Source organism: Sinocyclocheilus rhinocerous, unplaced genomic scaffold (genome assembly GCF_001515625.1).
Source record: "Sinocyclocheilus rhinocerous isolate Xijiao unplaced genomic scaffold, SAMN03320098_v1.1 scaffold633, whole genome shotgun sequence".
Lineage (NCBI taxonomy): Eukaryota > Metazoa > Chordata > Actinopteri > Cypriniformes > Cyprinidae > Sinocyclocheilus > Sinocyclocheilus rhinocerous.
This window is the reverse complement of record NW_015654568.1, coordinates 332,236-346,086: the sequence shown is the minus strand read 5'-3', so window position 1 is coordinate 346,086 and position 13,851 is coordinate 332,236. Positions and strand designations below refer to the sequence as shown.

The following is a 13,851-nucleotide window of genomic DNA, read 5'->3' as shown; positions in this document are numbered from 1 at the left end:
CACTGTTTGAAAGGGGTCCCTTTTCACTGTTGCACTGTGTTGAGGGAACAGCTGTATGTGTTACTAAGCGTGAAAGTTCCGAAACTGAAGCTGTAGAACTAATAGAACGTGATGACTCAGAAGAACTCATCCACTTATCCACATTAACCGCCACAAATATCCACCCACCCCCTGCCATCAGCTCCCGCGTCTCACACACACGAGCGCGACTTTAGCACTAGATTTAGCAACTTTCACACCCTTTTAGCGGCTTTTTTCCATAGAATATTCAGACAACAATGAAAACTAAGTTTATTAAGGGGAAATTATTTTGATGCAGTAATAATAACAATATATCTAATTTTATACATTACTACTTTTCCTAAATATATATTTATATATAATAATATATTATTATTATTGTAATTTAAAAATACAGTTAAAACAAAAAACAAACACACCCCACTCACCGACAAGGACAGAGGTCTCGGAGCTTTTTATCGATGACCCCGGCGTTAAAGCTCTGCTCCACGAACTGCTCCAGGAGCGAGTACGCACACGGCACGTCAATACTGAGATCTGCCATGTCCAGATACACCCTCTCAAATCCCTGCAAGAGGACAGCATTCACTGTAGATGTGCTTTTAAAGCTGCAGTGATCCACACTGACCAGCAGGTGGAGTCATACCCGTCTCAACTGGTCCACAGTGATGACCGTGGAGGCGCAGAGAGACTTCAGCAACTGCAGGATCATCTGAAGCGTCCTGTCGCCTTTAGACTCCAGAACCATGATAACCGCCTGAAAAAACAGCAAAAAATTTACAATCAGGCTCAGACTTTCCACTTAAATCCCTGTTTTGTTGCCGTTGTTACCTCATAAACGAACTCATGGTGGAAATGTGGGACTTCCAGTTCTCTCAAGCAGCGCTCGGCTTCCACCGTGTCTCCTGATAACAGAAACTCCTTCAGCAGCAGGTTAACCTGCAACAACAGCCATCATGCAATCTGAAGTTAGAGGCCGAATGCATGTGTTGATGCTTAATATGCTGTAAAATCTTCCAGATGTTATACAAGGTCGCAGGTGGCGCATGGGTGTGTCCTTGCCTCTTTGATGAGTTGATTGACAGGTCTCTGGCCGCCGCCTGAGCCCCAGAGGCTGTCGAAGCGCAGGCCGGTCCATCGGCTCATTCTCAGCAGCACGGCCGCGCGATCCAGAGCCGATCTGATCAACGACACAAACCCACGTCAAACTCGCCATCAAAACACAGAGGAGACGCGCTGAGAGGAAAACACTCAGTACCTGGCGTATTCACTGTCCACTCGTCCTTTGTAGCCATCTATGAAGCTTTTTGGGAGGATGTTGTCTGCGACGGCTCGAGCGATGAACTGACCGAGCATCTGTAAGACAAAAGTTAAACATTTCCAGCTAAAGATCACTCATTCTGAGAGCTTTCAGCTCAAAACACTTCCATAGAAACCCACCATGTTCACAGGATGAAAAATAAACAACAACAACAAAATAAATGAATAAATAATTTATAAATAGGCCTATGATTTTTCCTATGAGGCTCTTGAAAACATTGACAAATAGTAAAGATAAAAAATATTTGAATTATTTAACATTTTATATTAAATAATTGCAATATTAAATATTTTTATAATAGTAAAATATTTACAAATGCTTGATCAACTTTAATCTTGGTGCATTTTCCAATAGAGCTTTCAGCTCAAAACACTTCCATAGAAACCCACCATGTTCACAGGATGAAAAATAAACAACAACAACAAAATAAATGAATAAATAATTTATAAATAGGCCTATGATTTTTCCTATGAGGCTCTTGAAAACATTGACAAATAGTAAAGATAAAAAATATTTGAATTATTTAACATTTTATATTAAATATTTTTATAATAGTAAAATATTTACAAATGCTTGATCAACTTTAATCTTGGTGCATTTTCCAATCACACAGTAATTTATTTATTTTTACAAAAATGTTATGTATTATATATTAAAATTAGTTATTTTTTGGTATGTTTACCATTCATAGTGTCATGGAAAAAATAATTTTCAGGTAATTATCACTTATTGACAAAAAAGGGAACTGAATAATTTATAATTCAAATAGGCCTATATGAATTGTTTTTATTACTTTGACAAATAATAAAAATATGAAATATTATTAAAAAGTAATTTTTAATATGAATATTAAAATGTTACATTTTAAAATAATATACATATATTTTAACATTACTTTTTTACAACTATTTGGCAACTTTTGTCTATTTTCACACCACATGGTCCTGAATAAAATAAAGATTATTTAACAACTAAATATAAACTAAGTTATTCTTTTTAAGTCATATATCTTATAATATACACTTAATTTCTTCTTAAGTTACATTTCTTCTAAAATAAGGATTATTAAAAAAATTAAATATTAATTAATATTTCTTGTTCCATTTTCTAATTGCACTGTCATTTAAGGAAAAGATTAAAGATCACTCATTCTATCTCAAATATTAAAATATTTACAAAGAATTGGCATATTTCTCTGTGTTCAACCTGGTCCACTTTCTGATCATATCGTCATAAATATAATAATGCTATATATATATATATATATAATATTAGAGAACTTAAGTATAATAATATTGTAATATATTGTAATTTTATTTAATCTACAATTATAAATACTAACATATACTATAATTAGTATATTACATAATTATTATATTTAAATTATATTGAATTGGAAATTAAATAAAAAGTAACATTATATTAAAAACACTTGTACGGACAACTGGAAATATAACAATTACTTTTAATATTAAATTGTCATTTGTGTTTTTCCCCCCCACAAGGTCCAAAAAAGGAACTGAAATCATTAATAGTAAAATATATCAAAATCAAACCAAAGCTTTCAAATCTAAAAAAAGGGTATTTTTTTCCAGTGAAAGTTCACTCATTTCAAGAGCTTTCCACTGAAAGCATTTCCATATTTCTTGTTTACACCTACAGAAACCGCTCATGTGATACAGAAAAGGAACTGAATCACGTAACAGCAGAATTTCACTTGAAAAGTATTTTTTAAGAAGCCCCTTAAGTTCCCTTTTTTAAATGCCATTGGATTTGTGTGTCGTACTGTAAACAGTGCAGTCGTGTGCGCAGCTGGAGGAAACAGTCAGATAATGCATTAACACATATCAGCTCATACTAATGCAGTCGGAGGTCAATATTTGTTCACGTGTCGTTTTGGCACATATACCCTTTGTATTCAGACTGTATTGGTTTTTAAGGGCAGGAAAGGGCTGCTGCTGGAGCGACATTGGCTCTGGTGTTTGGAGCGAAGGCTGACAGGAGAGGTGTTTGTAGAGCAGACAGTGTGTTTGAGGCACAGCGCTGAGCCAGCATTCTGCACACAGCCAGACAGAAGCACAAGCTCTGGTGTTTCGATGAAGCCAAAGGAAACAGCTGAAAGTCTCTTCTGACTGGCTCATCTGCACCACCAGACGCTCCGACCACAGAGTTTTCATTGTCAACCGCAGCTTACCAAACACGCTTTTAGTTAAGTAAACATGCAGCGCAGAGAGATGCACCGCGCAGCTTAGAAACTGTGCTAAATGTTACATGGCAAAAAATTCAACCTGCACCTCAACTAGAGCGGCTCATGATTAAATGTCATACAAACAATTGTGAATAACAATTTAATTCATAAGGAATACAAACACTGATGAGGATTTTGACAGCTTTCATTTCCTCATCCCAGAGTAAAGAGTCTTTCCAGTGTGGATATGAATACCTTGTAGTTTGTAGTTTGTCTCATACACTGACAGATCTCCAGGACCCCATTCAAAACCCAAGTGCTTCTGATGAAATCCAGCGCCGGGAATGAGCTGCAAGAAACACATTATTAATTCTTATATATATATATATATACACATACAATTAGATATTATATATTAAATATATTACTTATATCATTATATATTAATATTAGGGGTGTAATATTAGGGATCGATACATCGATTAAATGTCTACCGATACAATGTATCGATGCCACACGTAAAATATCGGTATCTGTAGTAGCTATAAATAGGCACCTTATTTTGACACTGTCCACATTTTCACCAATGTCTGTCTATGCATTACCACCAATGTGTGCATTCTCGTTCAAACTCACGTGTCAGGACGATAAGACTGCTTGAAGGGCGAATGTAAAAGACGCTTGGGATAATTGACGGAAGTGTCGAGCGCTTGTGAGAAGTTTTCAGCGCGCAGTGACACGCGCACACATCCAAAGAGCACGCATACAGACAGCCGCATCGACAGCACGCTAATAACTAATTGAGCTCCCTTCCGCTTTTTTGTGCATGGATGAACAAATACTGACCAAATTACATCAACATGTGCGCCTTGGCGAATATCCTAGTAAACGCAGTCAGTTAGGCCTATGTCCACATCAACATGTGCGCCTTGGCGAATATCCTAGTAAACGCAGTCAGTTAGGTCTATGTCCTAACGTAAACAGTTGAGAAAGAGTGTCAACCGCAGCTTACCAAACACGCTTTTAGTTAAGTAAACATGCAGCGCAGAGAGATGCACCGCGCAGCTTAGAAACTGTGCTAAATGTTACATGGCAAAAAATTCAACCTGCACCTCAACTAGAGCGGCTCATGATTAAATGTCATACAAACAATTGTGAATAACAATTTAATTCATATTAAACTTCATTCATATTGTCGAAATATAATTTTCCTAACATTTTTCTTTAAAAAAAAAAACAATTAACTTTAAAAACTGCCATAGAGAAAAATGTTAATATCAGATATTATACTGTATATATATATATAAAGAAAAAAATCTCACTGATTTTGACTGAACAACTTTTATAAGGATTAATCAATATTTAATCTATACAGTGAAGACTATCCAGTGTTATTTTACATTTGATTACATTTCTGTTCCTGAAAATTTATTTTAGATCTACCTGAAAAAGATTTTTCAGAGAAAGTTTTTTTCTAAAAAAAGAAAAAAAAAAAATGTAATTTGTGTCTTTGTTATATTGTATTTATTTTCTGCTATTGCTTGTAATTTGGTTATCTGTAGAAAAGGTTTTTAGCACTGAGCCCATAGTAGCAGCCAAAAAAAAAGTTAACAGCTTTATTTTTGTATTTTTCTACATTCATGTATTTTTTCCTTCAAGAGTACCTCGTTTGTGTTTTTTCCTAATGAGGATTTACATTATTTCACACATTGCATATTTTAGCACAGAAACCTGAAAAGACTTTCTTGACTGTTGTCATATCTTAAGATTACTGATCTTGTGTGTGACTTGATTTTTTTTTTTCAATATTATTATATAAAATTTTTTTTTTTTTTTTAAAGTGTAGGCCTATTTTTTGTTGTGAATGTCCCAATTGAGGAACAGCATGTGAAAATGTAAGATACATTTTCATGTTATATGTTTTGGTTGCATTTGTGAATTAAAAATGTAGATGGTTGTTTAAAATAGGTATATAATATAATAATATCGATATATATCGATCGATATTCTCCTGTATCGAATCGTATCGTAGAATTTTCCGAAGTATCGGCAAATATCGTATCACTGGGTATGAGAATCGATATCGTACCATCCGATTTACACCCCTAATTAATATTAACAAATAATTTGAATATTTCTTTGTTCAACCTGGTCCACTTTCTGATCATATTGTCATAAATATTATAAAACAATGTACAATATTATAGAACTTAATAACTTAAGTATAATAATATTGTATCATATTGTAATTTATCTTTTTTATTAATTCTATAAAACTAATATTCTTACAGTAGCATATTATAAATACTAACATATACTAAAATAGTTAGTACATAATATTATATAAATTGAAAATTAAATAAAAGTGAAAATATTATATTATATTAAATACACTTGTATGAACAACTGGAAATATTAAATTACTTTTAATATTAAATTAATGTTTTTGTTTTCCCGCAGGGTCCAAAAAAGGAACTGAAATCATTAATAGTAAACTTTATCAAAATCAAACTAAGGCTTTCAAAACTAAATAAACAGGTAAATGTGTATATATGTAGCTGTAGCATGTTACCTGCGGAGCCCCAGGTGCGTCCAGCACCAGGTCGGGCAGCTCTTTGAGCAGTTTGTGGAAGGAGGCCTCCACGTCGGCGGCTGTGAGCACTCGCCCGCAGAGCTCGCTGAGCAGTCGTGACGTCAGCTCCCTGTGGCTGGCTTTGGCCTCCAGCGCTAGCGATACAGCTAGCATGGGCACGTCGCCACGCATGCTGCCCAGGTTAAGCTCAGCAAGCAATTCCTGAAGGAACAGAGCGAGATGTTCTGATTATAATGATAATGCAGCGTTCCTCAGGTTTGTTTACTCATAAGCGCACAGGACTGCACGGCACTGATTAGATATGAAAGGGCAAAAGCCGTCTCCTCATTCAACAACACAGTAATAAATCTCACCGCCACTTCATTAGCATCGCCGTGCTCAAAGTACTCTTGAACGATAGGAGTGACAGTCTTCTCAAACGTCTCTCCATCCAGAGGGAGGACGACAGTCTCATATACGCAGTTCTCCTGGAGAAACACAAAGTTTGATGGATTGTGTGCCAGTTTCATGGTTAAAATGGACACGCAGATTTGGAGAAATGTAGCATTCCATCACTTGCTGACCAATGGATCCTCTGCAGTGAATGGGTGCCGTCAGAATGAGTCCAAACAGCTGATAAAAACATTACAATAATCCACAACACTCAAGTCCATCAGTTAATGTCTTGTGAAGTGAAAAGCTGCATGTTTGTAAGAAACAAAGCCATAATTATGGAATTTTTAACTTGGAAAAAAAACAAAACATTGCTTCCATCTAAAATACAAGTCCTCTATACATAATTCTCCAATGAAAATTCGTCTCGCCTGAATCAGAAGCAAAATCTGCACAGATCAAGAACCGTTTATAAGCAAAAACAGTCTAAAACATCTCTAAACAAATATGTGGGTGGATTTTAATGTGAAAGGACAACAGGGGATCAGAACTTTCTCCACTGGAAGAAGCATTAATATGGATAATGGACCCATATTTTGGCCAGAAGCGACGATTTAAATTTAAAATGCTTTAATGATGGATTTGTTTCTTATAAATGCGCAGCTTTTCACTTCACAATACATTATTTGATGGACTGGAGTGGTGTGGATTACTTGTGGATTATTGTGATGTTTTTATCAGCTGTTTGCATTCTGACGGCACCCATTCACTGCAGAGGATCCACTGGTGAGCAAGCGATGCAATTCTAAATTTCTCCAAATCTGATGAAGAAAAACTCATCTACATCTTGCATGGTCTGAGGGTGAATACATTTTCAGCAAATTTTAATTTTAGGGTGAACTATTCCTTTAAAAAAAACGTACGCAAGCATACTGTGTGGCTCTTACCTGCTCCGCATCGTAATTGGGGTCCTTAACGTCAACTTCATCTTCATCATAAACCTCCCCAGGTGATCCCCATACACCTTTACCCCCTGCCCCACCTATGGATACAAAACACATAAATAGCTTTTCAAAACAATAAAATGCATTGGAATAACATTACATCATGTCAACAGAGAGCAGAAAGAAGAAAGAAAACCATGTGACTCTTTCAGTGCCTTCTGCAGTAGCCAATTAAAAGTACATACTGTTCCTGTCATTGTCATGTTAACCGCACAGGGTCGTCCCCTCTGAAACGATTCCCCCAAACAGAGCCGGGCCCCTTTAATTCACAGCTGCTGTCATACCTCTCGATATGTGCAGAGCTCTGACCACAAGTACCAAACTGATACTGAACGAGAAACAGAAACTGATGCACGCAAGGCTTAGCGTGGCCTTTATTAATGTAGATGTTCTGCTACATCCTCGCGATGTTCCAAACCTGGGTGATTCTTTTGATTTTTTATAGAAAAAAAAAATCTTTTGAAAATACCACCTAACGGCCTATATTACAGCCAAATTCAATTAAGGTAAAATTAGGACTGTAATTAGATTCAAATTTTTTATGGAATTAATTTAAATACCTAATATTGTCTAATTAATCACAGAGAACATTTATTTTTTTTGTTTTTGTTTTTAATATTCAGGATAATTTATGATATGTTTTGGTCAGACTAATATTTGACAATGAAAATATTTGTTACCAATTTGTAATCTCCAATTTAAATGCAAAACACGACTGGCTTCTGCTCAGCCTGAACCACAAAGCCTCCAAAGAAGATTGTCAATATGCTGTAATCCACTTTTCAGGCCTCAATGGATGAAGTGGAGTATTCCACCTTACATATGGCACTTCTAAACCGACAGCATTTTCACTGCAACGTCTGCATCTTAAGGGGTCTTGCCAAAAAAAAGCTAACAGCCCTGCCCTTCAGGCTGACTTAACCAGCAATTACATAACACACACAGGGCCGAATATGCCATCGCTGAGGGAATCAAAAACAGAAGTGTGCCACGAAGTCATCTTGTGGGTGATGGGGGAGGTGAAAAGGTCACAACTAAATCACTTCAAATCTCATCTAGAGGATTAAACGATCACCATTAGACACAAAGAGAGTAGAGTCAAAATGTTTTTTTGAAAGCTTAGTCAGCATACATATAGTGTACTTGACGCTGACCGTATGTAGGCCGTTTCTGCAAGCCAGACTTTTCCCAAATCAATTCAGGTCTGTTGCATTCAGGGGCAATGAATGAACCTCAACAACGGACCAACACTGGGCAAAACAACAACTGAATGAATAGGAGTGACTGTTATGAGCGTATGTGTGAATGTGGGTGGAGTTTGGTTACTGAAGTGCGTCAGTCCGCTTGTGTGAAGAATCGCTCGGATGTTTGTTAACCATGTAACTGGCTAAAATGAAACAGCAGATGCTGGAACAGAACCAAGCCAACACTTCATGTGCTCTGAACTCATATAAATGAATCCCACATGCACTGGACTTCCGGAATTTTCAGATTTCCAGAACTCTAAATTCTAATTTATTGATATTTACGTGCATCCCAAGTTCAACTGAATCAAAATATCAAAATTCCAAACAGAAAAGATCAGACTAAAAGGGCTGTTCACGCCAACAGCAGTAAATTTAATGATAGCTATAAAGTTTTAATAATCATTTTAAATCTATCTACAAGAATAAATTACGCCAAACCACAACTATAACGATAATGATACAGAGGAACAATATAGTTGGAATCATATTCAGAACGATTTTTTTTCAAGCTAATGAATGATTAAAAACACTTGCAACCAAAGATAATCCATCCTGCAGCGTGTGCTTATAATAAACAGAATTGTATCGTCCGTTGGTGTGGACACTAATATAGTTATCGTTATAGTTGGCGTTCTATAGGGAACACTAACTATAACGATAACTATTACGTTTTAATAACCGTTCTAATTCTATAAGAATCAAGTCCACACCGCAACTATAACAATAACGACACAGAAGAACAATATAGGCCCTGTTTAAGATGCGTTTTGGTCGATCGGATCACAAGTGGACAATGGAGACACATGCCTGTTTACACCTGGCGTTTTAATCCATCTCTTCTGACCACTGTCGACCAGATTACCCCCCGTGGTGCTGATTACGTCAAGAGGAGGGTAAATGGGCGGATCCCTCTGTCGGCGTCAAAACACGAGCGGGAGGGCTAAAGTTTATCGCACACTAATATTACATCTGTTTGTGCTTACTGCTGTTGTTTCTTTTCATGTTATCAGAAAATAATACTTCTAAGGCCTGTCAAAGTTTAAAAAGTTCCCGTCTGATAAGCGCGCGTCCTTGTACGTCTCGCAATGATTACACGTGTAGTAGGTCAGTAGGCAGAGAGTAGGCGGTCTTTTGTGGCTGCTCGAACGCATTCGACCACATCAGCGTCTAAGCTACACCACGAAAGCAATCCAGTCGAATGCGTTTTCGACTACCTCTGGAAGTGGTTGAAAGTGGACAAACTGAAAACCTTTCACACCCCGTTTACACCTGTATTTAGTGTTGTCCACTTGTGATCCGATCGACCAAAACGCATCTAAATACCAAGTGTAAAGTGGAATCACTTTTAGAACGTTTTTTTAGCTGATGAACAATAAAAACATTAAAGAACTTAAGTATTTAAAGCGGTAAACGACAAAACTGCAGCGTGCTTATAATAAACATTATGTTATCATACATTGGTGTGGACGATAATATAGTTATCTTTGTAGTTGTGCCGTTGACACCAAGAACGCTAACTATAACGATAACTATAAATTTGTATTTATTGTTCTAATTCTATGAGAATAGGGATATCAACACCACAATTATAACAAGTACAACACAGAGGAAAGGTAAAGCTGAAATTACTTTTAGAATGATTTTTGAACAATAAAAACATTTACAAACAGAATCCACCCAACTTTAAAAAACTTGCACGGAGCAAAAAGTTGGGCTAAGAGACTAAATTTCTTATGACAACTTGCAGTGTTACATATCATCGAGGCTGAGAAAAGAACAGGATGCTGCAGACAACAGGTAGCCATTATCGCTGTTTTCCATGTTCGTGGAGTAAATATTTTTACTCTGCTTTTTAAAAATGACGGGTAGCCAGTGTTTTGTATGCCAATGTTTGGCCAATCAGCGTGCATTAACGTCACTGGTAGTTCCTATAGAACTGTTTTGGACCCTACTCTGAAGGAGGAGCTAATTTAGTTTGCACAAACGGAGTTCTTAGAACTAAAACCATTTGGCGAACACGCTAAAAAATCGGGATCTTCCACAAGTAGTTCTAGGAACTATGAAAAGGTTCCTCCGGCGCGAAAGCCCCTATAGTTCTAGGTCAAGGAATCAAACAGCACTGATACCTTTCTTCGGCAGGCCTCGTCCCTTGCCCATCCTCGACCTCCTGTTTAGCAGTTTGCCCTTAGGGCTGGTGGGTGGAACCACAGAGCGGACCACATCACCGTTATCGCTCAGCGAGTCGCCCCGGCCCGAGTCCCTGGAGGAGTTCTTCCTCAGACGTCTCTTCACCTTGGCCTTGAGTCTTGCCTCATGGATGCTGCCGGTGGGGGCCGATATCCAGTTTCCGTTGATCTCGTTATTGACGTTACCAGTGAAGGTGTTGTCCTCGTCCCCAGAGGGGAACGAATCGCTGAGATCTCCAGCTTCTGTGGATGACGGGAGTGTTTGGAAACATTTACATGCAAATACGCATATCAAACTTGTAGTTTGAGACTAAATATGCACTAAAAAATAGCATTAGCACTAGGGGCCAAAGTTTGGGCCCCTTATCCTTCCCAATGTGAGAGTTAAAAACAAGTGATATTATTGACCTTGGCCAATTCTGTAAGACTTTTCATATCATATACCAAATATGAGGGCAAACAGTACTGAAACACTGACCTAAAAATATTTACTGCGATATAAAATCACTAAATATCGCGATAAAAATAAACTTGAACTTACCAACAGGGTTTGCATTCAGCCATGCCTCACAGTCAGTTGCCATGGTTAGGAGATGAAGTTTTACAGCGTATGAAATGTGCCTTCGCACCTAGGATGCAGAAATATTATCGTTAATATTTCTTTGCGAAAGAACAAGCAGCTGCTCCAATCAGCAGCGTCCATTTGGCTCCAACACAAGCCTGATACAATCATGAATGGATCGCATTAACATACAGACAGAAGACCTGCAGTCTCCAAAATAAAGTGTTTTGGCTAAGAAAAACTCATTTTTAAATGTTAATAGCTATTAACGTGTTTAATATTTGATGTAGAGCACGCATTCAATGTATGGCGTTATTTGCACGCGCAAGTGCACGAGCGCAACATAAACATAAACAAAGCCTCGCGACTAGCAGCGAACAAACGCCGTTTTTGTCCTTATTTGACACGGCGTCTAAAATAAAGCCTCCAAAAGTCTTAAATAACGCAAAATAAATTGCTTTAAAACAACGGCCAGTCGATAAGGAACAAATCCTACTAACCTGCTTTATTGCGTAGTCCAAGTTCGAGCGTACTCTCCGTTGATGTTGATTTTGTGTTCTCTGCCCAGCAACTCGATAGCGTAATGCTGTCCTGCGAGCTCTCTGATTGGTTAGAATAATAGAGGCGGATGACAAAGTGACCAATGAAAACTGAGTTCAGATGAAGCCGATCTTTCTCGTATTTTCTCTGAGTTCTTCGGTGAAGATCGTGACTTTCCGCCGCTCTGCGTTGGACGCTGGAACAGACGTGGTAATTATGTAACAGATTGCGCATGGGTGAAGATGAAGTCCCTCGCTCTTGTTATATTATTCATCTGACCCAGTTTTAAAAAAGATAATGGTTTAAAAAAAAGTTGCAGGGGTTATTTCATAACGTACAGGCCCAGACATGTCATTCAGGGCCATCACGGGACACTTTCTTTACTCGTTCGGTTCACATAAACATCAAGCAACGTTTATGTTTTTTTATTATGTTTATGTTTATTTAATATTTGCATCAATGCAACCCCAAAAAAATTTCTTACATAAAATTGAGTGCTATTATTAACAGAATATAAAACAGCAGGAGAAAAAGTTTTCCAGAACCATTCCAATAATATACTAACATTACAACACTCACTCAGCTTTAAATAAATTGGATATTAGATAAATAAACATGGTCCAGTTCAAGTATCCCTAAAGTCTGAGCTTTGTGTACAGCAATGATGAAAATTAAAAGCAAAATAGTATGGCAGACATTATACAGAAGCAGCTTTCCATTGTGTTCAACTGATTTTTAAGCATTTGGGGCTTTTAATACATTATAAGGCACTTCGAAAAGTGAATATTTCAAGCATGAAGCAGATTGAAGACCTGATGAATGACAAAAATTAATAATTTAAAGAGCATCAACAGAATATTCACAAATATTAACCTGAGGATAATTTTACAACTCTTTAAATTTAAATAGAAGTTTAAATTAGGCACTTCTGAAGTGAAGTTTATATTTGTCGACCACAGAGAAAATTCAACATATATGCAAGCTTTGGAGTATGAATGAGGCAGATGCAGATGATGTAAACACTACACTTACCAGTGCATTTCACATTCTGATACATGTTTTTCACAGTGTAATAAAAATTCCATGCTGGACTACAAGGACACACACACTGCGTTTTGTCCTACAAATAAGGACAGGGCACTTTGAGTTCACAGAAAACTGAAAATTGTCATCATTTACTCTCCCTCATGTTTCAAACCTGTATGACTGACTTTTTCTTTTTTTCCGTGGAACACAAATTAAGATATTTTGTAGAACGTTCCTGCTGCTCTTTTCCATAAAATGAAAGTGAATGGAGACTGGGGCTGTCGAGTACAAATGACATGTTGGATAAAAAGATATTGTGGTCACGAACTAAGAATTAGTTCCCATGACTTGTTAATTCTTTTCCTCATTTTAAGTAAATCATGGCCATGTTGTACTAATTATTTCTTAGTGTTATATTAGTATATTATACTAAGTTTTTGTTAATATTGTGAATTAGATTTCATTTTTATTTATTTTCGTTTGTTTTAATTTTAGTTCATTTTAGTAATTTTTTTGGTTTTGTTTTGTTTAAAAAAAATGTCTATATAGTTTTTATTTGTTATTTATTCGTTTTCTTTTATTATTTTTAGTTTTAGTTATTTTAGTACTTAAAGTTAAACGAAATGAAAATAAGAAATGTTGCCTTAGCAATTAGCTGAAATAAAATAAGTTTAAGTTTTTTTTTTAGATTTCATTTCAGTTAACATTTGTTTCAAGTAACAAATTTATGGTTTTAGTTTGCGACAATAACCCTGATTCTTTCCCTTATTTTAGCTGAATCATGGCTATGA

General features: G+C 36.6%; 1 protein-coding gene across 2 annotated transcripts in view; it reads right to left on the bottom strand.

The window, feature by feature from the left end:
- Positions 1–12,099, bottom strand: part of pdcd4b (programmed cell death 4b) — a 14,323-nt gene extending 2,224 nt beyond the window's left edge. The window contains exons 1-11 of one of the 2 annotated variants that reach the window (XM_016524480.1): positions 11,995–12,099; positions 11,474–11,561; positions 10,873–11,175; positions 7,443–7,537; positions 6,477–6,590; positions 6,103–6,324; positions 1,280–1,377; positions 1,084–1,201; positions 853–960; positions 668–778; positions 441–589 (exon numbers count right to left, since the gene is read on the bottom strand). In XM_016524480.1, the coding sequence (XP_016379966.1) occupies positions 446–589; positions 668–778; positions 853–960; positions 1,084–1,201; positions 1,280–1,377; positions 6,103–6,324; positions 6,477–6,590; positions 7,443–7,537; positions 10,873–11,175; positions 11,474–11,516 (1,356 nt within the window). In that variant the 5' untranslated portion in view covers positions 11,517–11,561; positions 11,995–12,099 and the 3' untranslated portion in view covers positions 441–445. The remainder of the gene's footprint in view (positions 1–440; positions 590–667; positions 779–852; positions 961–1,083; positions 1,202–1,279; positions 1,378–6,102; positions 6,325–6,476; positions 6,591–7,442; positions 7,538–10,872; positions 11,176–11,473; positions 11,562–11,994) is intronic. The other variant, XM_016524479.1, reaches the window with a different exon arrangement.
- Between the last annotated feature and the right edge of the window lie 1,752 nt (positions 12,100–13,851).